Source organism: Centruroides sculpturatus, unplaced genomic scaffold (genome assembly GCF_000671375.1).
Source record: "Centruroides sculpturatus isolate CEXI.00-Female unplaced genomic scaffold, Cexi_2.0 scaffold1875, whole genome shotgun sequence".
Taxonomy (NCBI): domain Eukaryota; kingdom Metazoa; phylum Arthropoda; class Arachnida; order Scorpiones; family Buthidae; genus Centruroides; species Centruroides sculpturatus.
Window position 1 is genome coordinate 84,794 of NW_019386012.1, and position 25,319 is coordinate 110,112.

Sequence of the window (25,319 nt, forward strand, 5' to 3'; positions counted from 1 at the left end):
TAAAACCGCACACTTATGATAATTCTCGATAAGCGAATACTTCACTTACTAGATGCTCTCTACTCGAGATCGAAATTTTATTTTAAAAATTTACGTTCGGTTTACATAGGAATCAACGCTCCCAGGATAGCAGCAGATGGAGGCCCGCTTCCCAGCGCTCGAGATGTGTCTGACGCCGCTAATCCCGATAAAGATGTGCCAAACGCCATTTTCACCTTAATCATCATGCAGTGGGCGCAGTTCGTCGACCACGATATCACTCTAACTGCCATCACCAAGAGTATTTATCTCCTCTTTTTATTTTTCTTCTTCTACGCCTGTCTCCTGACTCCATTTTCTTCATTCAGATAAAGACAATGAAGGAATTCTCTGCTGCGACCCCAAGATTCAGAGGAATCCCAAACTACTACATCCCGCTTGCTTTCCAATTGCTATATCCAAAAACGACCGTTTTTATTCCAAATTCAACGAGAGCTGCATGGAATTCGTCCGTTCTCTTGCCGCCCCTAAACCTGAGTGCACTCTGGGTAAGATCCTACTGAAAATTATCTAGGCACGGGCAGAGTTTATCGTCTCTTTTTTTTCAACAGGAAGCAGAGAACAGATCAATCAGCTGACTGCTTTCTTGGACGGATCCAACGTCTACGGCTCCACTGAGGAGGAAGCCAATAATCTTCGTTCTTTCAAAGAAGGTAAGAGAAGAGGAACTCTAGGCTCTCGATCACGGAGAAAAATGACCTTATCGATATTTATCAATGCATCTTTCGATTCTGATTATTCTTCAAGGATTCTCAAAAAATGAGGAAACTACAAAACTATATTTGAACATTTGCTGACCGGAAACTAATTTAAAATGTTTCTTTAATCGTTTAAGGTAAATTGAAGAATTTGGAACTACATGGCGAACAATTCTTGCCTCAAGAGCAACACAAAAGCGAGGACTGTGCCATTCGGGAACAGGCTTGCTTTCTGGCAGGTAAAGAGCGAGTACACAAAGTTTTGCCTAAAACTTATGATTGGAAGGATAGAAAAAATTTAATCGGTTGGAATTTTCAGGAGACGAAAGAGTAAACGAGCAAATCAACTTGGCTATTATGCACACGTTGTGGATGAGGGAACACAATCGAGTGGCCGAAGAGCTGAAAAAGCAAAATCCCGGCTGGAACGACCAAATACTATATTTAGAAGCTAGGAGGATCGTGGGAGCTGAAATTCAACACATCACTTACAATGAATTTCTTCCTCTTTTGTTAGGCAAGTGTTTACACGGAACTCCTTAGATGAGTACGTAAAGATAGTAATAATTACTGAAAATAGAATTATTGTATTTCAGGTAATAATATAGTAAGTTCGTATGGTCTGTTACCCAAACCGTACGGAAAAATTTTTGACTATGACCCAGAACTTAACCCCAGCATAGCCAACGGTTTCGCTACGGCTGCCTATCGATACGGTCACACCCTGGTACAGGTAATTCGACGACTCTCTTTCGTTTGCAAAATAAATTTATTAATTCCTTTCATCGAAGCCACTGCCGACGTTTCGTAAAATCTCCTTCGCTTCATCAGGCTTTCGTCGTAAGAATAAACGGATATAGTTTATTCTTGATGAAGTCTTAGGTGTTCCTATTTTTGTTAACAGAAAATCTCTTCGAAACAGGCAATTCCACGGTTTCGACTTTAATAATATTAGTGTAAAGTTAGCGTAACTATTCCGGTATGATTACTCACCACTGCTCAAATCTTTCTTCGAAGTGTTGTTTCAACAAAGAATTTCCCAAAGAGTGAATGTAACTAAAGAAATTAAACTGTGGTAAAGGCTAACTTGAAATGTTTACAATTTGCTTCATTTCGTTTTTAGGGGTTTATCGATTTGTTGGAGAGAAATGGTGAAGTTAAGGAAAAGGTACCTCTTTCTTCTACGTTTTTCAATCCTATACTCTTATATAGACCCAAATACTTTTCGAAATTCGTTCGAGGATTAGTTGGACAACCGGCTCAAAAATACGACAGATTTATAACCAGTCAGGTAATTTTTATTTTTTGTATTTTTTTCCGTAATTTTCTGAATGAGAGTAATCTCGAATGGCAGTCGTCTCGTAACCAATTATGTGTCACAGAAGTTTTTATACTCTGTAACATTTGTCTTTCGTCAACTCTCGTTTCAATTTAATTAACTAAACTTTTAACGAACGTAAAATTTTCGTTTTAAAGCTGACCAACCATTTGTTCCAACCCCACGGTCATCACTTCGGTTTGGATCTGGTGGCACTGAACACTCAGAGAGGACGAGATCACGGAATCCCTCCCTATAACGAATGGAGGCGTTGGTGTAAGTTAAAACCTTTCGAAAGTTTCGACGAACTAAATCGACTGATGACTCCTCAATCCGTACAGGCCTATAAGAAATTATACAGGTGCCGAAATTTTACCACTAATTTCTGGTTTTTAAGTCGGAGATTTATTCGTAACCGTTTTATTTATAGATCAGTGGAGGACATCGATCTGTTTACGGCTGGAGTATCGGAACGCTCTGTCCCTGACGGAACTCTGGGAGAAACCTTCGCCTGTATCGTAGGAGAACAGTTCAGAAGACTCAAATTTGGTGACAGATTTTGGTACGAGAACGGAAAGCTGGAATCCTCCTTTACTGACGGTTGGTACCTACACAAAGTGAGAGATAGATCGACGCACCACCGAAAATCTAAATATTAAATTGTATTGCTACAGATCAACTTGCGGAGATACGAAAAACCAGTTTGTCTAGGATCCTGTGCGACAACACGAAAGAATTTGATGCCGTTCAGCCCTTGGCATTTATTAGAGCTTCCAAATGGTACGAAATATAGAATTTCCTTTAGATTCTGAAATTGATGAAGATTCTAAATGCCCATTTTATCCGTTTTAGGAATCCTAGAGTTCCGTGTGATAGCGTGCAAATTCCTAGACTTAATTTTGCAAAATGGAAGAACGAGCCCGTTTGGTCATGAAGTTGAATGTACAGTACATTTATTTTGATATCAGTGCCATTAAAATACTTTCGGCTATATATACTGCGGAGATATTCTGCCATACGATTAGGGTGTGTTTTCGGTAGTTGAATTAGCAAAAAAAATTTCTCTTTCGGTATTTCTATAATTTTCTATCGTTTAAGTAATAAAGTAATATTTGTTGCGTTTATCTGCCGGGAATTTCGTTTTTCTAATAATTAAATTATTAGTAATTGAAACAATTCGTGATGTGTGTTCGTTAGAATCCATTGTGTTGTAGCTTGACCGAAACTCAGCACAAATATGAATTTACGTTGGCGAATTCTCCGACGGGACTAACCGCAAAAACGGAAAATGATCCAAAATCATAACAATGATAAAGAGAAAAGGAAAAAAACAAAAAGGAAACAAAGGGCGGTGAATTATTTACCGTAATGCATTGCATTTGATATTTCAGTTTTCATTTTCATTCTTTACCAATGTTACTAATAAGCGCTCCAAATGTAAATATGTTAGTAATAAATTAATAGATTCGTGTTTGCCCGTACCAAACTTTCGACATGTTAAAATAATTAATAATTTTCATTTTTCCTTAGTTCACCATAGTATTTTTCCCAGACATTTGTGAAAGTTTTGCGTGTTTGTCACTAGATGCACCTACACTATATTGAAAAATCCTTTCATTTATGTTATCGATAACTTTTTATTAAAAATTTAACAGTTCATTTTTATTTTCGTAATATATTATTAAAGTTTTCTCTCGTCAAACTTGCATTTGAATATTATTACTATACGTATTAATATACTTTTATTATCCAGAATGATGGATATAGTGCACAATTTGTATCCATCCTAATAGTGTAGTTTCTACAAATCAAGCTGTTTCAGTTACTGGCATATTTTATTTCTCTATTTTTGATCGGAAAAAGCAACACTTTTTTCCATTTTTCACAGTTATTAGCTTTCTATTACCTCTTAAAAGGACTTTAACAATCTTGTTCATAACATGACAAAGGTCAAACTGTAGTTTTCATTGTATATATTTTCACAACCAAAATTTTCACAAACAAATTATAACTATAATAAAAATACAAGAGCACTACTTATATTCTGCAAAATAAAAAACACTGTCCGAAAAAATCAACAACGTACTGAGCATGGTACAGTACAGTATGTATCAGACTGACCTGAGTACTGTACTGTACTGTACATTATAAATGAACAATCATATGGCTGAGAGTAAAGCCCTTCAAAACCTGGCTCGTACTTAGATTATAAAAATCTTGTTATATTGAGGGTTAAGTACTACACTTACCACTTTGATCTTACCTTCTTTATAATAATTAAATAAAATCTAAAAAATAGCTAAATTCGAGATGAAACAATCTAGATTTGTATCACTTATCTAATTGCCTAAATCTCAAACTAGATTTAGATGAGGAAAAATACATTCTAAGATGATAACACGGACCAACACATGATATAGACTTCAATATTTTGACTTAAAGTAAAATGGCGATCGATAGTACCCGTCGTTGCCACCAAGAGCGCTATATCTAAGGCCATAGCCACTCTATGTAGTATATTCTAGTTCGTTGATCTATACAACGATTCGAAGATAGCAAACAACTATGATAGCCTTTTTAACACTCAAATAACTAGGGTTGCCAGGCGTCCCGGTTTTCCGAGACAGCCCTTTTTTTAATGTTTTATTCCGCGTTCTAGGCAATTCTATCCTGGGATTGCACTTGTAGCGAAAAAGTTAGTTTCCTTTAAACAAAAATAAATTTATATGGCAATATTGCCTGCACTTTAACTTGGGATGATAGGAATGAAGATCGGAAAGATACGTAATGTATATTTTTTACCTCTTTGTCCTTATTATTTACATTTATGTGTATATATTGTCTACTTCAACTTTGTTTATTGATAGGACTTATTATATTGGTGGAGTTTGTGATTAGCAAAGAGAGGAAATCTTAGTCAAAAGTCAAAACAAAACATCAGATGAAAATAAAGATATTTTGTTTTGACTTTTGACTAAGATTTCCTCTCTTTGCTAATAAGAAATTTCACCAGTAAAATAAGTCTTATCAATAAACAAATTCGAAGTAGACAATATATATGTTACTGTGAATAGCCGATATCTGGTGAATGTCAACATTCTCCGGTGAATGTCAGCATTCACACAATCGTTTCGTATATGTACGAAATATTTGCTAAATATCATTATTTCTCACTTACACCGGCAAGTGTCGACATTCAGCATGCACTGATGGTGAATGTTGAATAAAAATATTTTTATTACGTTAAGACAAAAATGCAACTTTTTAATACGTAAAAATAGGAGGAAGCTTAAGTAACAGCACATTAAATAAACTGTTGAACCTAAAACGAACAGTACATTCTTAATCATTAAAGACAATACCTGTAATACAATAATAAACTTACATATAAATTATGTGATTAACGTTATACAATCTTATTTATTGCAACAACTTAAACTGTATGGCACTTTGAATTGCACAAGAGTCCCTTGCTTTTACAACTGCATTTATTCGTGGAACACTTCTTTTTGCAATGACAGCGTGTATAGCCTTGCCCTCCACTTTTCGAATTATCTGCAGCTGCTTCTCTCGCCGATATTTCTTGAGAATAAATATCATCTATGGAAAGTAACTTTTCTTACTTTCTTTTTCGAACTGATTACGTTATTACGGTGTCTTTTATTCAGATATCGCCGACGCCTTACCGACGACCCCTCTCATCCTCCGCCACTCGACCTGACAAACCGATCAAAAGAACAAAAACGCCATCCAGTAACAAAGTGAGCAGTTTCCACCAAACCATTGTCGGAAAAAGAGGTACGACCGTGTCCTACCTCCGACTATCCACAAAGTATTTGGTGATAGACTGTCTCCTCTCTGTCGACATCGGCTTCTCGGGTGTCGTTTCGACCTCCACCAAAGCTTATCTGTGCTTGTCGACATACAGCGGCGATTGTTCGAATGTATAATAATACAGTAGAACCTCNCGACCTGACAAACCGATCAAAAGAACAAAAACGCCATCCAGTAACAAAGTGAGCAGTTTCCACCAAACCATTGTCGGAAAAAGAGGTACGACCGTGTCCTACCTCCGGCTATCCTCAAAGTATTTGGTGATAGACTGTCTCCTCTCTGTCGACATCGGCTTCTCGGGTGTCGTTTCGACCTCCACCAAAGCTTATCTGTGCTTGTCGACATACAGCGGCGATTGTTCGAATGTATAATAATATAACCAAATATTCGGACTTTCACCTATGTATTTTGTATGTGTCGACATTCACCGGAGAATATCGACATTCTCTAATTTCGGTCTTTCATAGTAACATATACACAGATACGTAATGTGTATTTATATGGTTTTACTGTTATATTACAACAGTGCTAATACTGACGTTGAAACCTAGAATATTTTAATTGTATTCGCCAATAAGAAATTAAGAAAGGAAATGTCAATTTAAACTTGAATTGGAGAATATTTTTGGATACAGAAATCATCTAACAACAACTTCTGAAAAATATTTCTGTGTTGCTGAAAGTCCCGTTTTGAATTGAATGTCCCGGCCAAAGGGAGAAATCGCGTTTGAATGTTCCGAATCTAACAGTTTTCTATCTGTCAACACTATAGACAATACACAAACAAAAAAAAAAGCTATATCAATCCAAAAATATTTATAATGTAAGGAATGGCGATAAGGAGACTGATATAACTGATGTTTCACATCAGACAAGGATAGTAAGCGTAATTATTTGTCTTTAAATAGTACTTAATTAAAAAGTTATATATAACTATAATAATTATATTATAATATATAATCTATAGGCCTATATTATTTTAATTAATTACCATTTAAAGACAAATAATCCTTGTCTCATTTCAAGCGTATCAGTGATTTAATACAAAATAAATTTTCTGACTTCTTGTCGTCATTTCATTACTTTTATATTAAATCGTATTTGGGTATATATCTATTTCTCTTCTGGTTCACACTCCGGATAATCCTGTAAAGTTATAATTTTTTTCTCTTTCGTACTATCCCACTTGTCTCATTTCCTAGCAATAAGAATAGAATTCCGCAGATTGTGCCGAATATTTACGTTACTACAGTATGCCTCGAAATTTTTTCACGGCTCTAATAATAATCTAAACCCTTCGAATGGCTTGTAATTGCGTGACATTTTCTACTATGAACAGTACGCTATTCTGGAGAAGCTCTGTATTATGTTCTTTCTGAGAATCGACACGGCTTTGTAATTAATTACAATAAAGATTTTATCGTTAAGTATGGCCTGTCCAGACGTCTAAATCTTTCGCAATCGTCGTTATTGTCGATATGAAGGATAGTCTTGAACGTAGACTAACAGATGTAATGCGTCGTTACAGCTTCAAAAAGAATTCGTGACAGAATCGTTTATCTTCCAAAGAGAGAAAACGTACTGACATTGAAATACTTTCAAAAAGAATATAGGAGAGGATTATGCTTATCACAAAAATGAAAAACGAATTGATACAAATATGGCGGAAGACAAAGCGTAGGCCAACTTGCGATTTTATATTAATCTCCTGAATCTTAAAACTGAAATATTTTATTAATAAATTTAAAATCGATATTATAAACTTGAGGATAACTATTTCTCACGAAGGTAATTTAACACTCATTTTAATCACTCACTCAGCTGATTAATTTTTTATTTTTGTTATTGAAGGCGCTTACTGTCGAGTGAACGGTCAGATTCTGACCGTTCTACTCGTACAGTACTGTACATTACATGTTGAATTTTATTATATTTTATAATTGGAGAAATACTTTCTTATAAATATAAGAGAAATGTGTTTGGGTTTGATTATGTTTGTGGAGAAGAAAGTATGTTCAAAGTTCCTCACTGCCTTTTGATTAATTTTACGGTTAAGCTATTATTTTTCGTTTTCGTACACTGCATTGTAAATGATCTCCTTTTTTTGTACTTCTATATTTAAATTACTGTATTAGTAATATCTAATAATATATTAGTAAGATAATTTGATACAAATTAGAAATTTATAAAAGATTAGCCTGATTGTTGATAATAGGAGTACTATTTACAACAGGACACATACTAAAAATCTTTTGACACAATGTGGCGTAAATATACATAATTATGTCAACTTGGTTTATTAACAAGTGTTGAAGAATTTTAAATAAAAATCTTTGTTGTCACAGTTTCGTTTATTTGTATATTGCCACACGTATATATACGACAGGTAGGCGATCTACCAAAGGGGGATGCTTCCCGGGAGGACTTTCTAAGAAAAACTGGCCTTTGTTTAAGTAATTTGAAGAAAATTTGAAAAACTCTGTGATTAACCCGGTGGCGAGGCGCAAACCCACGATCAGTGTTCACTCGGCCACTAGTGGTCGTTTGTTACCACAGAGTGTCTTACTTTAACTAAGTAAAAATCAAAGTGTTAAAACCGAAAAGGAAATCCAAGAAAGTTATTTTACAGTTATCTATTCATTATCATATTTAATTAATAAATAGCCCTATAACGGAATCTCGCTGTTCGCATGATATTATCAGGTTGGTTGCATTTGTTATTGTATCCAAATATTGACAGTATTATGGATGGGAGACAGAGCGATGAAGGAGAAGGATATAGCGAATATTTCTCTCACAAATGTCAATATTCTGATATATTGATATTTAATACTAAATAAGTATTAAGTAATTTTGGCTAGAGATAAGCGATTAGGCCGCCATCTTTTGTTAAATTTAATAATTAGAAATAAATTAATTTACTTCAGAATATTCTGGGAGAAAAGATCGGCCCGGAATGGGACTTGCAACTCGTTCAGATGTAAAAAGCCTTTATTCATAGATACTAAATGGATAAGAACATTACAAGTTACGCTACCCGGACAAATTAATTAATTAATTGATCTGGAAGCGAAGATCAGACAAGATCTGGATAGCGTAAAAGGCAATGCAACTACGCGATAAGTAGGATTTGTGGGTTAAGTTACACTCCAGGCCGATCTTTTTTTTCAGAATATTCTAAATTAAATTTATTTATTTCTAACTAGCTGTACCCGTTCACGCGTTGCTGTGGCTCAAAATGTATCTATTATAAATGTATAACACTCCCCGCGGGGAGGGAATTTCGAAAAATCTCATCTTAGTGTACCTTCTCTTGACGTACCCTATTACAACGCAATCAAAAACGCAAAAAACCGCATCTAAAATAGTATAATAGAAGCTCAGTTCTTCACGATAAGCCTTAATTTTGTCCCCTCTCCCGCGGGGGGGATTTCGACATCTATATAATATAAAAACACGCGCGTATTCGAACGCAACGTTGTGTCAAAATTTCAAAGCAATCGGTTAAGAACTTTCGAAGATTTAAGATTTTGAACAAACGAACATTTACATTTTTATTTATATAGATAATTTTATATTAAGTTTAACCTAATAAGAGATGTAGGCTTATCGCCTAAATATAGTCAAATTACTTACTAATTTAGTCTTAACCGATAAAGAAATGCTGCTGTTCGTTTAATATTTGTATATTTCTTTAAAATAATTTTTTATTGGTCGACGAAAACGGCATATTCGCTTTGTATAGAAATAAGTTCTTCAATTATTGTTAAAGTTGTGTAACTATCTTTCGATTATCATCGTTTGGATTAATATAAACTAAATATACTGTGTAATCTCTATTATTCAAGATATGAATGACGGTATCTTGGATAATCAGAAACTCGAAAAACATGAAATTTTTAGTTAAAAAATTCATTCAATCGTTAGTCGTCGTTTTTGTCATAAAATAGGACCATTACGTCACCATAATTGTGACTTTTCTACTGAATATCGTACAGATATATTGCACAGTGAGTTTAGCTTTTCTATAAATTAGCAGACAGAAATAAAATAACGCGATATTATTAGTTTACTGAAATATAAGCGCTTATCTTATTTTTTAAAGTTGATTATTTACAAGGCTATAAACGCAAACGATATACATTTATAACTATTTTTATAAAGTTTCTGGGAATTATTAATAGTATGATCGAACGTTAAAGAATAATCCGCACAAATACATACTTCTCTTTTACATTTTTATAGTAATTATAGCGTGAAATTAGGCTTTTTTTTTACGCCTGGATCCGAACCTGGCATAAGATTCATACGGTGGAATGACGTTAAAATCGAAAAAATCCGGAACTATAAAGACAAAAAAGTTTCTAAGTCGTGTTGTTTAAATTATGAGAAGTGTTTTCTGACCCTATTCTAATAGCCTAGCCTTAGATTGAAGAGTATTTCGTAAACAACTGCAGTTCTGTTCCTATCTATGGGACGTCTTCAGTGTTGCGCAAGAGATCGTAAACTGAGCGGTTACGCCTGTATACTGCTTTCTTACCCTTGTATTTACAGGGTCTGCGGTATGTGCTGTCTAGAAACTGGTTGTTTGTTACTATAGCTTACAATTTTTATTGCACCTTTATTACAATTTTTTAATCTATTCTGTTCGTAATTGTATTCTTAAAACACTCAATAACAGATTTTCGGTATTTTACTTACTTGTTAGACCTGCATAATTCAACATGTTCGTTGATTCGATTATTTGATTATACTGTACTTATTTGATTATATTTGTTTACGACTTAACTGAAGTATATTTCAGGTAATACTTTATTGTAGTAGGATAGGACACTAGTAAATAAAATATAAGAAACATTTTAAAATATGAATCAACTTGTGTTTTGCGATTTGTAATCATCGAAACCGCTAAACGTTTTTACTCTAATTTTGCTTATATTCATTATTTGTTTTTTCTAATGTTTTCTGAGATAAACTCTAATCCTGATATCCGTTTTACTTTCTCGGTTTACAGGTTAACAGAGGGAAAATATGGCGATCCGGCAAAAATGACCCCCCTCCAGATTTTTACATTTTTGGACTTTAGACACCTTGAAACGTCGAGAAATGCAAAAAAAAAATTCAGGGGGGTAATTATTGTATGTATGGATGTTAGTGTGTGTGGGAAGGAATGATTTTGTTCACCCTGTTTGAAGCTTAATAACTCCTGTATTTTTTGTGGAAAATTTCTGAAATTTTCAAGGACGTTTGTTTAGTAGGGGGATTGATGCTATTAAATTTTGGTGATTATAGATCGAGGGGTGGGGGAAATAATGGAGGTCGTGCATATCTCCAGCAGGGTCGGACTTAATGACGATTTTACTCGTTATTGGCATTTATCAATTTTTTAAAACTTATCCATACTTTCAAAATTACGGTTTTTGCCAGTTTATAATAATTTAAAATATAAAAGTTTTTTTAATAAAATATGATAACAGATGGCGCCACCGAAATTTTAAATGTTGCAGGGAAAGTTGAGCAACTCATTGATGGTTTATTTGTAATTGATGAACTGTTCTATCTAAAACGAAATACGTGCCCTATTCACACAAAGTCTTCTTTCTTGAAAAGCTTCTGATGATATTATGATTCTTCCTAAAATTTTTTAGATCTGTAATAATTTTGTTAGTTGTGTAACATTTGAGAAATGTTTTCGAAAATTTTGAAAAATGTAGACTATTTCTTACAAAGTTGCAATATTTTCTACATTCCTTCGCATAGTGTTAAGATTGTAAAATCGGCTTACGTCAAACTATTCAAGTCGGATAAAAGACTGCGTGTAGAAGTACAATGTACTGTACTGCACAATTGGACGAATTAAACGTAAGCGTACTGTACTGTACCTCACGCGATCGTGACTTCGATTTGATTTTTATCAAATACCGCCTTAACTTTTAAGTGTTAATTCTGCCAAATCGGTTGATTAAGAATGCTTTTTGCGTTCAATGTTGCAAAAATATATAGAAATTACAGGTTTTTATAAAGTTAAGCTTAGAATTTAAAACTACTGTACTGTACTTTCTAACTTTTTAGAAATTCACTTTTATTACTACCTAAGATTAATTAAAGAGATTTCATAATCTCAGTCGAATTTGAATTCACACGATAAACAAACATTTAATCACGTTATGGTTCGATTATTTGAAGGTTTCGCGTTAAAAATTTAGTTTTGAATAAAGTTTTAACAAGGAATATTGCAATTTATTTCATTCTTAATTATTTTATCAATTTTGTACATCTAGTCTATATGTTGACCTTATAAAATTCAGTGATAATACGAAGTGTATCATCTTTTATAATGTTTTATTTTGGAAAAACATAAATATTTGAATATAGAACATATAGAACATAAATATTTGATTCTAAATGACAGAATTTTTGCTTCTGATAACGAAAACTCTTATTTAATACGTGAAAAAATAGGTGTAATTAGCGTGTGATAGACAATAAGTAGATTATAATACTATATGTTTAAATAAATTATTATTAACGTTGAAAGAAGTAATGATTTTGGAGAATCGACGACTTTAAATCTGTAATAGAATTCCGAACGTTAAATAGGAGAAAGGTAAACTTTGTCTGTCCTTGAGACTGTTGTGTGTTAAACATTTCACAGTAAGCACGATTTCTAACTTTTTCCATCCTTAAATACACCTGTCAAGGTCATCCGATCTCACTTCAAGATTTTGCTAATCGTACGGTTTATAATTTACGGGTAAATTCGAATTCGACAAATCACTGTTGCGTCATTTGCTAACCACACGCAATTATCGTGAAGAATAATTAAGTCTAGCGTTTACTCGACGGACTCCCCATTGTAAATCAGCGGTCCGATAATATTAATGTTAGGGAAAGCGTTATAATTTACTTTTCGCGTTGAAATATTGCCTTTTCGATTGCGTCACAGAGTACTTATATAAGAAATAGTAAGATATAACCTACGACGAATGTTAAGAATTCGTTTAGTGCGCTATCTGTCCTTCAAATCCCCTCTGATTGAAGCCAATGAACCCCACCCTTCAGAAGGTATATACCGTTTGTATAATGTATACCGACTCTCTCGTCCTAAGCCACAATAAAACGTTTCTAAAGAATAGTGCGGTACGTGGGTGGTTAAACACGTGACCGTAACACCTCCCAAAATGTTAGTCGCAGAATCCGTGAGAGGTATAGCGCTTAGCGTAACTAGTTTTACATCCGGTCCTTTGAAAAACTTTGTCGAGTTCGGTAGTCTAAACTATGCAGATTCGAATAAAATTAGCTGTCACTTTTAATTTTATTATTATAGTCGCTTGTCATATTTATCATTCTTAAAAGTCGACGCAAATTAATCCTGAAATCTTTGAAGCCATATTTTTTTTTATTTATATTTTAAGAAAAATATATAATTCTTTTTCGTTAAATATTCGAAGTTTTAATAATACATTTCGGCTTTAAAAAGGATAATATTCCCATAAATGTACGGAAAGAAGACGGCAGTTTCCTTTATCGGTCGATTTTAAGTCGGAATTCACGAGATATTTTACTTCGTGTAATTAAAAATACAATACTTCGATTAATTTTTTGATATAGGATAAGTCATACTAAACAGAACGCTTAATTTCATAATTAATATTGATCCATAACATTTGATTCTCGATCCTCTACTGATCCTTGGCACTTTATATAATAAAGTACTAATGATCAGTAGAGGATCAGTAGATGATTTAATATTTTATAAACGACTTTATATTTTACAAAACTTTCGAGAATTTTGCGCAGTTAAACCGGTACTGTCGATATTCTTTATCTAAAAAGACGAATGAACTTTTTACTTTCCTTATTATTTCCCAATAGTTTTATCAATTATCGTCTTTAGTATACAGATTTAACTTACGTGTAGGTAGTATTCTACATTGCATTACGTAAATCCATATATGTTAATTAAATACTGTATACATCTTTGATGTAGATTTATCCTATAAGCAAATGGTATTCTTATTATTTAGATAGCGATTACACGTATATACTTGCCGTTACGGTTCGAAGAAGCTTTGGCAAAATATCTTTCATATATTTTGTTTAATATAAATTATATTTATGATGTGATATGATATGATGATAATTAAATAAAAACCTTATATATATATATTGAATACGGTAGTAATGATGCGCTACGTCAATCATTAATTTTTCTTGATGGTCCAATTCATTTACGAAATTTTTGCAAAAAAATAAAAAATAAAATAATAATAATAATAATAATAATTTTAAAATAGGTTTGAACGAAAATTCTTTCTTTCATTTGTCGAACTTACTTCAGAAATGCCTAAGAAAGAATAAATAGACTAATTGCGTTTTAATAAAACTTGAATACATCTTCGGGTCTGTTTCCGAGGAATTTACCAATGTATCGGCAAAGGTTTTTTTTTTTAGTTATTCAAAAAGACTTATTTTTGACGCGTATTTATGCAAATGATAGCTTAGAGACGAAATCGATTGGCGGAAAAGGCAGAAGACGGTCTTATAAAAATACAAAATGCTTTAGGAAGGGGCCTCGGGGCCATAACCCTCTCGGTTCGACCAATCGGAGAATCCGACGCTCTTTCTCCTAATGTATAAAAGACAAATCTGGCGCTCGACTCGAATTATTTAAAGCGCGGTAAATCCGTTATGGTAAGATCATTAACTATTATATTTATAAATTAGCAAGTAAGTAATTTGTTTGATTCTCCTTCGCCTTTTGCTAAAATGAACTTTCGATCGTTTTACGTATAAAGTGGAAATGTTTGCATTTTTTAAAAAAGATAATCGATTGTTAAACTTGAAAAATTATAAAGAGGAGCGCACGTTTGATTTGATATATATATATATCACTTAAGACGTCGTTTAATCCTTTGAATAATGCTTAATTATAAAGGTTGAATTTTAATATTTGCGACAAAAAACGTAGAGAATTAATTGAGGGAATAGAGAGCAAATACGAGAACAAAAAGGAGACACCTCGTCGTCCGTGTTCGGAAAAACTTATGGTTTTATTAGATTCCAAGACAACAGAGAATTTGTCTTATCGCGTTACGACTCGAAGGAAACAAAGAAAGCGGTGATAATACGGGACTTACGTTAATGGCGCTAAATGACTGCGTCCGGTTTTGTTACATCAGCTTTTTCACTTTTGACAATCGTTAAGTCCGATTAATCCAAAGGCGATCGTTATCGGACGGTCGAAGGGTTCAAGGTCGAGGACGTGAAATATATTCGATATTTTCTTCCAACGTCCGGTGATTGGTGCCAAAGACAATTAGCGTTCGTAACTTACTTTTTCTTACTTATACGGCGATTCTTAGTTTCTTCTTTATTTGTGACAGAGATCGACAACCTACGACCCGTGGGACAAATAGGGCCCCGAAGCATATTTATCCAGCTCTTGTATCTTTATAACTGATGTGTTTTATCATAAACATTTCAACTAGTTCAAAACATATGTAACTTTTGAAAAGTCAGCTAGAATTAATACAACTTGCTGCCAATGACTTTTATAAAAACCTATTTAAAGAAGAGTTTGTTAATTTTTATAAATCTCTGCCAAAAGAGAATTTTAAAAGTCTTAAAAAGTTTGCACAAGGGCATTTCCTATTTATCTTTGTACCTGCCTTTGCAAAGAAATCTTTTCGAAAGTTAAAATATCGAACATTAAGAATATCTGAAAATTTTAATATTGAGTGGCACAAAATTTATCCTCAATTTTAATAACATGCTTTCGAAAAAACAATGGCAAATTTCACATTTGTTTATGTCCGTTGCCATTCAGAAATTTAAAAAAAATCGTAATCTTCCATTATGTATTTCGTACCAGGACTTCAGACTTGTCTTTTACTCACAAGGCCATTCTCAGTAAAAAGTTCGATTACCTGATTTATGGCATTAAATGTCATTAAAGTAAAAACATTTAATTTTTAAATGTTGTTTTCTGTTACGTAAATAATAATAATTCCATTTTTCTCTCTTCAGAAGCCAACGATTATTCCATTGATTTATTTAAGGATTTTTATCGGGTTCGGTGTTTTTATTCCGTGTCTACCGGGAAACGGTAAGTATTGTCAATCTTTAAATTCTTTTGTTTAAAGTTGAAAGTTTCATCAGAAAGATAAGAAAAATAATTTTTAATTGAAGTAAATTAACGCGATTTGTGTACTTAGATCTTTTTAACAATTAATAAATGTTTTAATTTTATTTATATATTTCAAATCTGTAAAGTTTTCTGTACAAAATGATTAAATCGTAAAATGTAATTAGTTCCAGAACAACCGGAGGAATACGAAGACGAACAAGATATACCGATGCCGGATATTCGAGAGGAAGATCTGAATAAAGCCGGAAAAAGCGGTCTAAAAAGTTTTCGAGATCTACAACATTTAGAAGAAGAGTTGTGGCTAAAAGGCAAGAATCGTTCGTAAACAAAAAATTCATATCGAATTTTCTCATTTATTCGAGAATTTCGTACTTCAGTAAGCGATAATATTGTTTTTTTTTTCTACAATGGAGCAAAAAATGCTTTCTTTCGATCTTATGTAAAATAGTATCTTATGCAATTTTATTGAATGTATTTGGTTAGTGTATATGTTGATAAGTAAATCTCTGCTGTTTTGTACGTATAAAACTAATTTACTTATCAACATATACATTAACTATAATCTATATGCCACTACAGGATACGAATAGAAAGTATTTTCTGATCGGCCAGCATCCGGATGGAAGTTGAGTAAACTACGTAGATTAGTTTCCACAAACGGTTTTTTTATAATAGGAATAAGAAAACAATTTAGAGTAAATAACTTAAAAAGTTTCCTTCACATATTAACGATTTTTAATTACAGTCGATTGTGTCGTTTATTAATTGTTAGTACTGTACAGACTATTGCCATAGAGTTACAAAAATGTAAGAAGGTACTAAACGAGTTTGTCGTCACACATTCTTCTTTACATAGATTAACATGTGATGTTTTGTCTTTCGAAATAACATATTTAGGTCTAAGCCCAAAAATTTCTGAAACTGTAGACGACGAAAATAAACGTTAAAGGATTCGTTCATTTTATTGAGAAATATGTAGGCTACTGTATATACGTACAGGGTGGTTATAATTAAAGTTGCGCTACTCAGACCTGTATAGAACTCGTTCTCGTGGACGTATTCTGACGAAACTTGGTATATATGTTATATGGACCATGGGGAAAAGGAAACTGCAAAGAATATATTTAGTTCGAATTTTTACCACTAGGTGATAAAATGGCGCACGAAGAACAAAAAACACAAAATGGAAACACGCAAAAGGTTTTTATTCACAACATTTGTTCAATGTGCAATCCATTTGCATCAATTACGTGTTCAAAACGCCTTACAATGCTATAAGGCGTTTAGAACACGTGACTGATGCAAATTGCATTGTAAGACGTTTTGAACACGTAATTGATGCAAATGAATTGAACATTGAACAAATGTTGTGAATAAAAACCTTTTGCGTGTTTCCATTTTGTGTTTTTTGTTCTTCGTGCGCCATTTTATCACCTAGTGGTAAAAATTCGAACGAAATATATTCTTTGCAGTTTCCTTTTCCCCATGGTCCATATAACATATATACCAAGTTTCGTCAGAATACGTCCACGAGAACGAGTTCTATACAGGTCTGAGTAGCGCAACTTTAATTATAACCACCCTGTACCAAACAGAGTATTATTTATCATAGTTTTTTCTTACAGTAGAAAGTTACAGCGAATATAAATTGATGACAAATGTCTTTAAATATATTAAACATTAATTATTCAAGTTAGGAGTTTGTTGGGATATTATTACCGGTTTTGTTTATAATATGTAGATTAGAGTAATAGTCATTTCTCCGTAAAGTAAGGAATATTCTCTAAGAAATACGCACTTAATTTGTTTTTACGCATAATCGTAACATTTAAAATAATTTATGACAATAATTTATAAATAATTAAAAATGAAACTTTCGATATAGGCTATTCTTTTTAAAATTCTTGAGTGGCGTATACGAAATTGTTTCATAAAAGTAGTAGAAGATTTTTTTCTTCCGAATATTTGTGAAATAATTAAGTTTTATTAACTAAGAATTGTAAAATGTATGTAGGAGTGACGTTGAAGAAAGGCAGTAAAGAGGCGGCTCATCAATCCCTGTTCGGAAATAACATCAAAGTGCGTCAATTGGGCAGGGACGGTTTGATAAGCGTAGAAGCTTCTCTTCACCTGATGAAAAAGTAAGAAAAACACATTTTCTAAAATAATATTTTTGTAAATTTTCATTAGAATTTTAATTGAAGATATTATTATTTTAATGGTAATTATTATACAAATTTTAATCTCGGCATTTCTCGTCTAATTGGCGATCGAACGAACTTTGAAGAACGAAAAACGTATTACAGTCGAAATTAGAGATTGTAAACAGCATATAAACATATCAAATATTAATGAAAATTATTTTATTTTATCAGATTTTTAATGATGTCACAAAAAGATGTATGCACGTAACTTTATGCAAGTGTTATTTTTTCCTTAGGGCGTCAGCCCTAAGGAAAAAATAAATAAATTACAAACGAATGAACGGACTATGCTATACAATTAAAGCAAATGCATAGACATTAGAAATAGTTCTTCCATGTATTTCAGGTAATAAATGTAGATTAAATACTTCGCACCATAAGGAAACAGATACTAACAGTTTGACATTTGTATATTAAAATTTAATGTGTAACGGGCACGCACATCTCGTTAATCTTCGTTTCATCATATTGAACTGTAACCGAATATATGGAAATTAATTCTGCCATATTAAAGTATAAATTAGGTTACATAAATCTGTGGCATTATTATATGATTTATGTATTCCAGATTATTAAGTGATTCCAGAGAAATCACTTAATAATCATTAATTATTTTGGTCTTTCTGACGATTCCGAATGTCCAAAATTGTTAATCATTTCTCAAAAACGGATTTTCTCTGAGACTTAGAGTCGTCTCTCAAAAACTGAGACTAATGTTTTCTTACTACGGTCTTTGTGTCTTAAAACCGATTCATATTTAACAAAACCTCTATGTTCATCTCTTGTTCTCTTCTCTCAAGTGCTCATACAGAAGAGCAACGAAAAAGAAACGCTCCATGAACGAAGGTATAGCTTATTCTTAAATTCCACTTATTCTGTGTCTTCATTCACTAATAATAGAATTGTAAACGATTATAAACTGACGTTCGAAATTTTTATTCTGTACGCTATGTATTTAAATTAATTTCACAATACTTATTATTTATGTTAGGTTCCATTTGAACGAAATTCAAGCCAGAGATGGATTATCTCAATTTAGTGTTAAAGATACGATTATTAACGACAGTTGTCCCGACGCAAATATCTTTTGTAGAAATACTCATTATCGAAGCATGGACGGTTCTTGCAACAATCTGAAAAACCGACTTTGGGGAAAGTCCTTTACTGCCTTCGAAAGGTTATTGCCTCCGGATTACGCAGACGGTAGTTGATGATGTCTTTATTTTCCTTTTAATTAACATTTCGCGTGTTAATTATTTTATTTATTTATTTTTTAGGCATAAATAAACCACGCGTAGCGAAAGACGGAAGCGAATTGCCGAGTGCTCGTCTCGTGTCTTCTCGACTTTCTTCCGATCATAACGCCGCACACGGTTACTTGACCACCCTTTTCGTATACTGGGGCCAATTTCTAGACCACGATTTGACGTTGACGGCTCTCAGCAGAGGTAAATTTTTTAATCGAATGGTTGGTTCGAATTTAACTCTGCGTTATTAAAATAGTTTTTAAACGATGTATAACTAAAGGAAACAATGGAAGACGTATCGAATGTTGTGGAAGACAAAGCCGAATGCATCCTTCCTGTTTTCCTATTTCCCTTCCAAAGAATGACACGTTTTATTCTAAATTCGATGAAACATGTATGGAATTCGTTAGATCGTTTGCATCGCCCAGACCCAAATGTAATTTCGGTAAGTGTAGACGATTGTTTTCATTTCATTAATTACAATAAATATTTTATTGGAAAAGCGTCAAACTAGTTATAATTTACTTGGGAATCAATCATAAACAATGCCTTTTTCCTACTAGTGACTTTTGTAATATTTTTAGTATGCTTTTTCTATAGGCTATACAGTGAAAATCCGAATATTAACCCTTTTCAATGGTAACTTCGTCGTTTTTGATGTTCAACATTCATTCAGAATTGGTGATATTTTAATTTTGAAGTTATAATTAGTGTTGACTTTTGTTTAAATATTGTGATTCTGAAAAATTATATTTTTCTAAGAGTATTCCTATATTCCTTGTGAAATATTAGCTTCAACTTAGAACAGTTAAAGTTTATTTACAGTGTATTTTGAGTTTATAGTTCTTCAAATGCTAATTTACACGAAAAATATTTTCAAAATATTCGAAAATCCGAATGGGTCAGACCCCAATTAGTCCGGATTTTTGATGCTTCATTGTATATGTATAATTAACATTATGAAAAGTTTATTTTAATCTGTAATTTGAGAACATTCTGTACTAAGGCGAATCGAATATTCTGTAGACGAAAGATTTTATAATTATAACAATCGCTATTCTTATGCTAGAATTTCATTCTAAAGCAATTAATTAATGAAGGGACGTGTAATCTCTATTCTCTTCTGAATCCGTTTCAGTTATCTTATACAGTACGTAAGACTCTAATTCCTACTCCTTTCAATTTAAAAATCTCGAAAGACATCATTCAATCGATGAAAAATATTATTTAAGGTATAAATTTATTCTACATTAGAATAGAAATAGTGAAAATTCTTATATTACGTCAGTGGTTTTTTTTAATCTTTTCTGGTGTTTGCACCTCCCTTGAATTTTTCAAAATACATTCTTCTTCTAAGAACAATTTGTTCTTTATTTAAAGTACGTATGTAGGATCATCGTAATACGAATCTAATGCATTCTTGTAAACAATTCGAATAAGATGTTCTTTCCATTATTCTTCTTGGAAAACTTTCCAAGAAGAATAATGGAAAGAACATCTGTATTTCTGTATAACTAGAACAATAACGAGATAAACAAAACAAGATACCGAATCTACAATGATGAATTATTAGGAATAAGATCGTCGGATTGCATCAAAATTTTCTGACAAAAATCCCTAATTGCGATAGAGCACAGGCACAATGACACAAATATAGAAAGATGATGGAACAGCAGATTGACTCTTTAATTTCTATTTTTATACCGCTTTTTCACGAAAAAAAATCGAAAAAAATTCGTAATACCGGGGTAAAATTTGTTATAGGAGTAATCTATATAGAGAATTCGGATATAGCTTTTAGCTGGTTCGATACTCAACAATTACATTTATTTCGAATCAAATTATTTCATCGATATTTGCAAGACGTGGAGAAAAGTTATAAAATTTAATTAATTTAATAATAAATTAATATCATTCATATTAGGTTTACAGAGAATTAATTATTGTAAATCTCTGATAAAATTTTTTTTTTATTCTTTTCAGAAGCAGAGACGTTTTACAATAGGTAACGTCTTAAGATTATCTGCTTAGGAATAAAATTCTCTCATTTTTACACAATTAAAACATATCTTTAAATACGTTTTACGATAGTTTATAAGAGATACACAATTAATAATTGTGTTTTTCAGACATACATTTAATGTAGCTAACGCCATCTTTGATCTAAACCAACGATTCCCAACCGGGGGGTACGCGCTTCGTGGTTTACAGTACGCGAAAAAAATTAATAATGGCGGATTACTATAAGAATAATCGGATTCTGCGCCGAAACGTTTTGCGACGTCACGGCACTCGATATTTATTTTAAATTCTGTGCACTTCCTCCAATGCTTTTCGATTTAAAAAAAAAACAAGTTTTTTACATGTAATTATACAGCGCTGTATAATTAATTGACTAAGTTGCCACTGTTTGAATAAAACGGAAATAAAACTTAGTAGAAATTGGAAATAAAGTTGGGAAAATGGGCTGACAAAGGAGAGGCAAACCAAAAAAGGTTGGGAACCGCTGATCTAAACAATCTAAATTAACATCGTTCTCGTAATAAGTTTATATTTATATCAAGAATTAATTTCTATTTAATTTTCTAGGAGCGAGAGAACAACTGAATCAGTTAACAGCTTACATCGATGGGTCAAATATATACGGTTCGACTAAAGAAGTGGCGGACGAATTACGAAGTTTCAGCGGTGGTACGTTGTATCGCGTTAGTAATAATAAAAATCCATGTAAAAAGACATCTTTATAATCTTTTTCTTTGTAATGTTTTAGATCTGAATTTTGACTAACGCTAATCAAAGTTTTACTGACGTAACATACTTTTCTTTCGGTGTGAGGCTTGTAAATTGTCAGACTTCACAAATAATTTATCTACAGTAAAGACTATACTTTATTGCAGATATATTCGTATTTCTGTAATCATAAGATATTTGTTGTTTTATTATGAATATATTTAATTAATTAATTGTAAAGCCATGCTACCTAATATCGTATTTAAGTATAGTATAATAACATTTTATAACGACAGGTAAATTGAAAATCAATTATCAAAATGGAGCGGTGATGTTACCGAGAGTGAATAAAAGAAACGAACAATGCGAAAGAAAACAAACAGAACGCTTTTGTTTCATGTCTGGTAAAAGTTTGATTAAATCAATTATATTATTTAAATATTAAGGAAAATTAAAGAAACATTCTTATAGTTATAACTTCGATAAACTTTATATTGTTAGGTGATATAAGAGTAAATGAAAACATCAATTTGGCCATTATGCACACCATCTGGTTAAGAGAACACAACAGAATCGCAGGAAAACTCCAGGAGATTAATCCTTCGTGGGACGACGAGAAATTGTATCAGGAATCGCGTCGAGTAGTTGCTGCTCAAATCCAGCACATCACTTACAAAGAATTCCTTCCGTTGTTACTAGGTAAAATTTACTCTAACTTCAATCAATATAATTAACTAACGTACGTAAGTTTTTGTTAAGAGTATGGGTTCGATCCATTCGTTTCAGGACATACGGTGTTTAATATTTTCAAACTGAATTTAAAATCGAGGGGATATAGTTACGAATACAATCCATCAATTAAACCGTCGATATTGAATAGTTTCGCTACGGCAGCTTATAGATTTGGACACACTTTAGTACAAGTAAGCACTTTGTTATTTAATATTTTTTTTGTTCTTTATCCATTCTTACAATATTCCGACCAACGATGAACGAGTGAATTAATTTTCCCATGCAGGGCCTAGTCGATTTGAAGAACGAAAAAGTCGTCACTCGTCAGTTCTCTCTTTCCGATAACTTATTTAATCCGGCATTGTTATACAGAAAGAATCACATAGAAATGTTACTGAGAGGAATGATCGATCAGCCGTCTCAAACGTTCGATAGATTTATTACTTCACAGGTCAGTATATTTTTTCAGAAAATATTGATATTAATTCTATTCGCCACAACAATTTTGTTCGTAACAAAACAAATTCTTTGAAATATCCGTATTTTCTAGTTGACCAACCATCTTTTCGAGAGACCGGGAGAAAAATTTGGACTAGATTTGATATCGATGAACATCCAACGAGGAAGGGATCACGGTCTTCCCGGCTACAATCAATGGAGGAAAATCTGCAAACTAACTCCCATTACAACTTTTTCGAAGTTGGAAGAAGTCACTGGAAAACAAACGGCTGATATATTCCGTCGGTTGTACAAGTCAGTTTCCATTGATATTTTTTTTTCTATTACAAAAAATATAACAATAAAATGTAATGTATTTTTTATTCTACAAATAAGCCTACAATGCTTGTTCATTTGTCATATACCTAATACATATGTATGATTATTCTTGTATTTAAATTTATTTTTAATATAGACTATATATTCATTTCATTGAAATTTTTACTTCTATTTCTGTACTATTTCTGGAATGTTTTATCTACATAAATTAATTTAAATTATTATTGTTAATAGTATAATTTTATTTGTTTGTTTGTCTTTCCATATGAAAGACGGAGTTTTCCATCACAAGCACACGCCTGTGATGGAATATTCATTGACAAGCGCACTCTGTCTTCTACCAATAGATATGATCATGCTTAACCTACAGTAAATACTACATATTGAACAAGCCTAAACAACGATTTCTTAATATTTTATGAAAAAACTAAGAAAAAANCTACAGTAAATACTACATATTGAACAAGCCTAAACAACGATTTCTTAATATTTTATGAAAAAACTAAGAAAAAAACAGTGTGTTTAATGCTCGAATGATTAGCAACGTTTATATCTTTTAACATTTGTATCATATATCTTTTACTCTTTTTAATTTAATGCATATAATAATTTCGTTTCAGATCGGTCGATGATATAGATTTATTTGCGGCAGGAATTGCGGAATATCCTATGTCGGACGGCATCGTGGGGCCGACGTTTGCTTGTATAATTGCCGAACAGTTTCGGAGACTTAAATACGGAGACAGATTTTGGTACGAGAATGGCAAACAAGAAACGTCTTTTACTCCGGGTAATTAATTTTAAATACAACTACTTTAGCCAAAAGACAGTCATTTCTTTTCAATTGCTCGTTACAAATTTAACAACCAGAAAAAATTAACATATTTAATATAAAGCTAAAGGTAGTAATATTTGCCAGATCAAAATCCTCCCAAAGTTTGTACATACGGCACTTTAGAAAAATAGCAAAAACTATTCGATATGCGAAAGTAAAAGGAAAAGAAAATAAATCACCTGAAAGATTATTACAATATTCACATAATAGCAAAAAATTAAAATCATTTTCGTATTTTTTAAATACCTATGCTGTATAAATTCTACTTCTTGCATGGGGGGATTTTGAGGCATAAAGTAATTTGTTATAACATCAACGTTAAACAATGTAATTTCGTGCATATTAACGCGATATTAGCGTATATTTATACGCTAATATCGCGTTATGCAAATGAACTGCTACTTGATATGCGTCATCAGGAAGAAGCTTTCCAGTGAGGAGAAACTTCGTATTGTAGACCTGCTGAAGAAAAGGTTCTGTTGAGAAAACATCATCAGAAGTTGGTGTTGTGCGTACGAGTGTATCAAGAATACAAAATAGTAAGCTAGCATATCACGAAAGTTTAAGAGCCGGCAGGAAGAAAACGTTGAGCGCCAAAACAGAAATGTTTGATAACGAATAGACGTTGCGATCACAAGTAAAGAGGGACTTAGGATAGAAGTGAGAATTATCCACACACAGTAACAATTTGAAAACCCAAGAAGCCTAAACTTACCAAATTACATAAACAGAAACGTCTTTAGCCAAACGCTATA

At 32.5% G+C, this 25,319-nt stretch overlaps 1 protein-coding gene across 1 annotated transcript in view; it reads left to right on the forward strand.

Annotated features, from left to right (window-relative positions):
* The window catches only part of LOC111613116 (chorion peroxidase-like), a gene marked incomplete at its 3' end in the record, with an annotated part of 28,587 nt that extends 4,068 nt beyond the window's left edge, over window positions 1-24,519 (forward strand). The window contains exons 6-29 of the mRNA XM_023354438.1: window positions 110-280; window positions 348-527; window positions 591-692; window positions 875-976; window positions 1,057-1,254; window positions 1,334-1,470; window positions 1,861-2,028; window positions 2,214-2,416; window positions 2,486-2,655; window positions 2,730-2,835; window positions 2,908-2,977; window positions 15,919-15,997; window positions 16,204-16,347; window positions 18,054-18,180; window positions 19,235-19,446; window positions 19,521-19,691; window positions 19,771-19,935; window positions 22,080-22,181; window positions 22,517-22,624; window positions 22,722-22,919; window positions 23,007-23,143; window positions 23,239-23,403; window positions 23,503-23,705; window positions 24,350-24,519. Of these exons, the coding sequence (XP_023210206.1) occupies window positions 110-280; window positions 348-527; window positions 591-692; window positions 875-976; window positions 1,057-1,254; window positions 1,334-1,470; window positions 1,861-2,028; window positions 2,214-2,416; window positions 2,486-2,655; window positions 2,730-2,835; window positions 2,908-2,977; window positions 15,919-15,997; window positions 16,204-16,347; window positions 18,054-18,180; window positions 19,235-19,446; window positions 19,521-19,691; window positions 19,771-19,935; window positions 22,080-22,181; window positions 22,517-22,624; window positions 22,722-22,919; window positions 23,007-23,143; window positions 23,239-23,403; window positions 23,503-23,705; window positions 24,350-24,519 (3,588 nt within the window). The remainder of the gene's footprint in view (window positions 1-109; window positions 281-347; window positions 528-590; window positions 693-874; window positions 977-1,056; window positions 1,255-1,333; window positions 1,471-1,860; window positions 2,029-2,213; window positions 2,417-2,485; window positions 2,656-2,729; window positions 2,836-2,907; window positions 2,978-15,918; window positions 15,998-16,203; window positions 16,348-18,053; window positions 18,181-19,234; window positions 19,447-19,520; window positions 19,692-19,770; window positions 19,936-22,079; window positions 22,182-22,516; window positions 22,625-22,721; window positions 22,920-23,006; window positions 23,144-23,238; window positions 23,404-23,502; window positions 23,706-24,349) is intronic.
* Window positions 24,520-25,319: the final 800 nt, after the last annotated feature.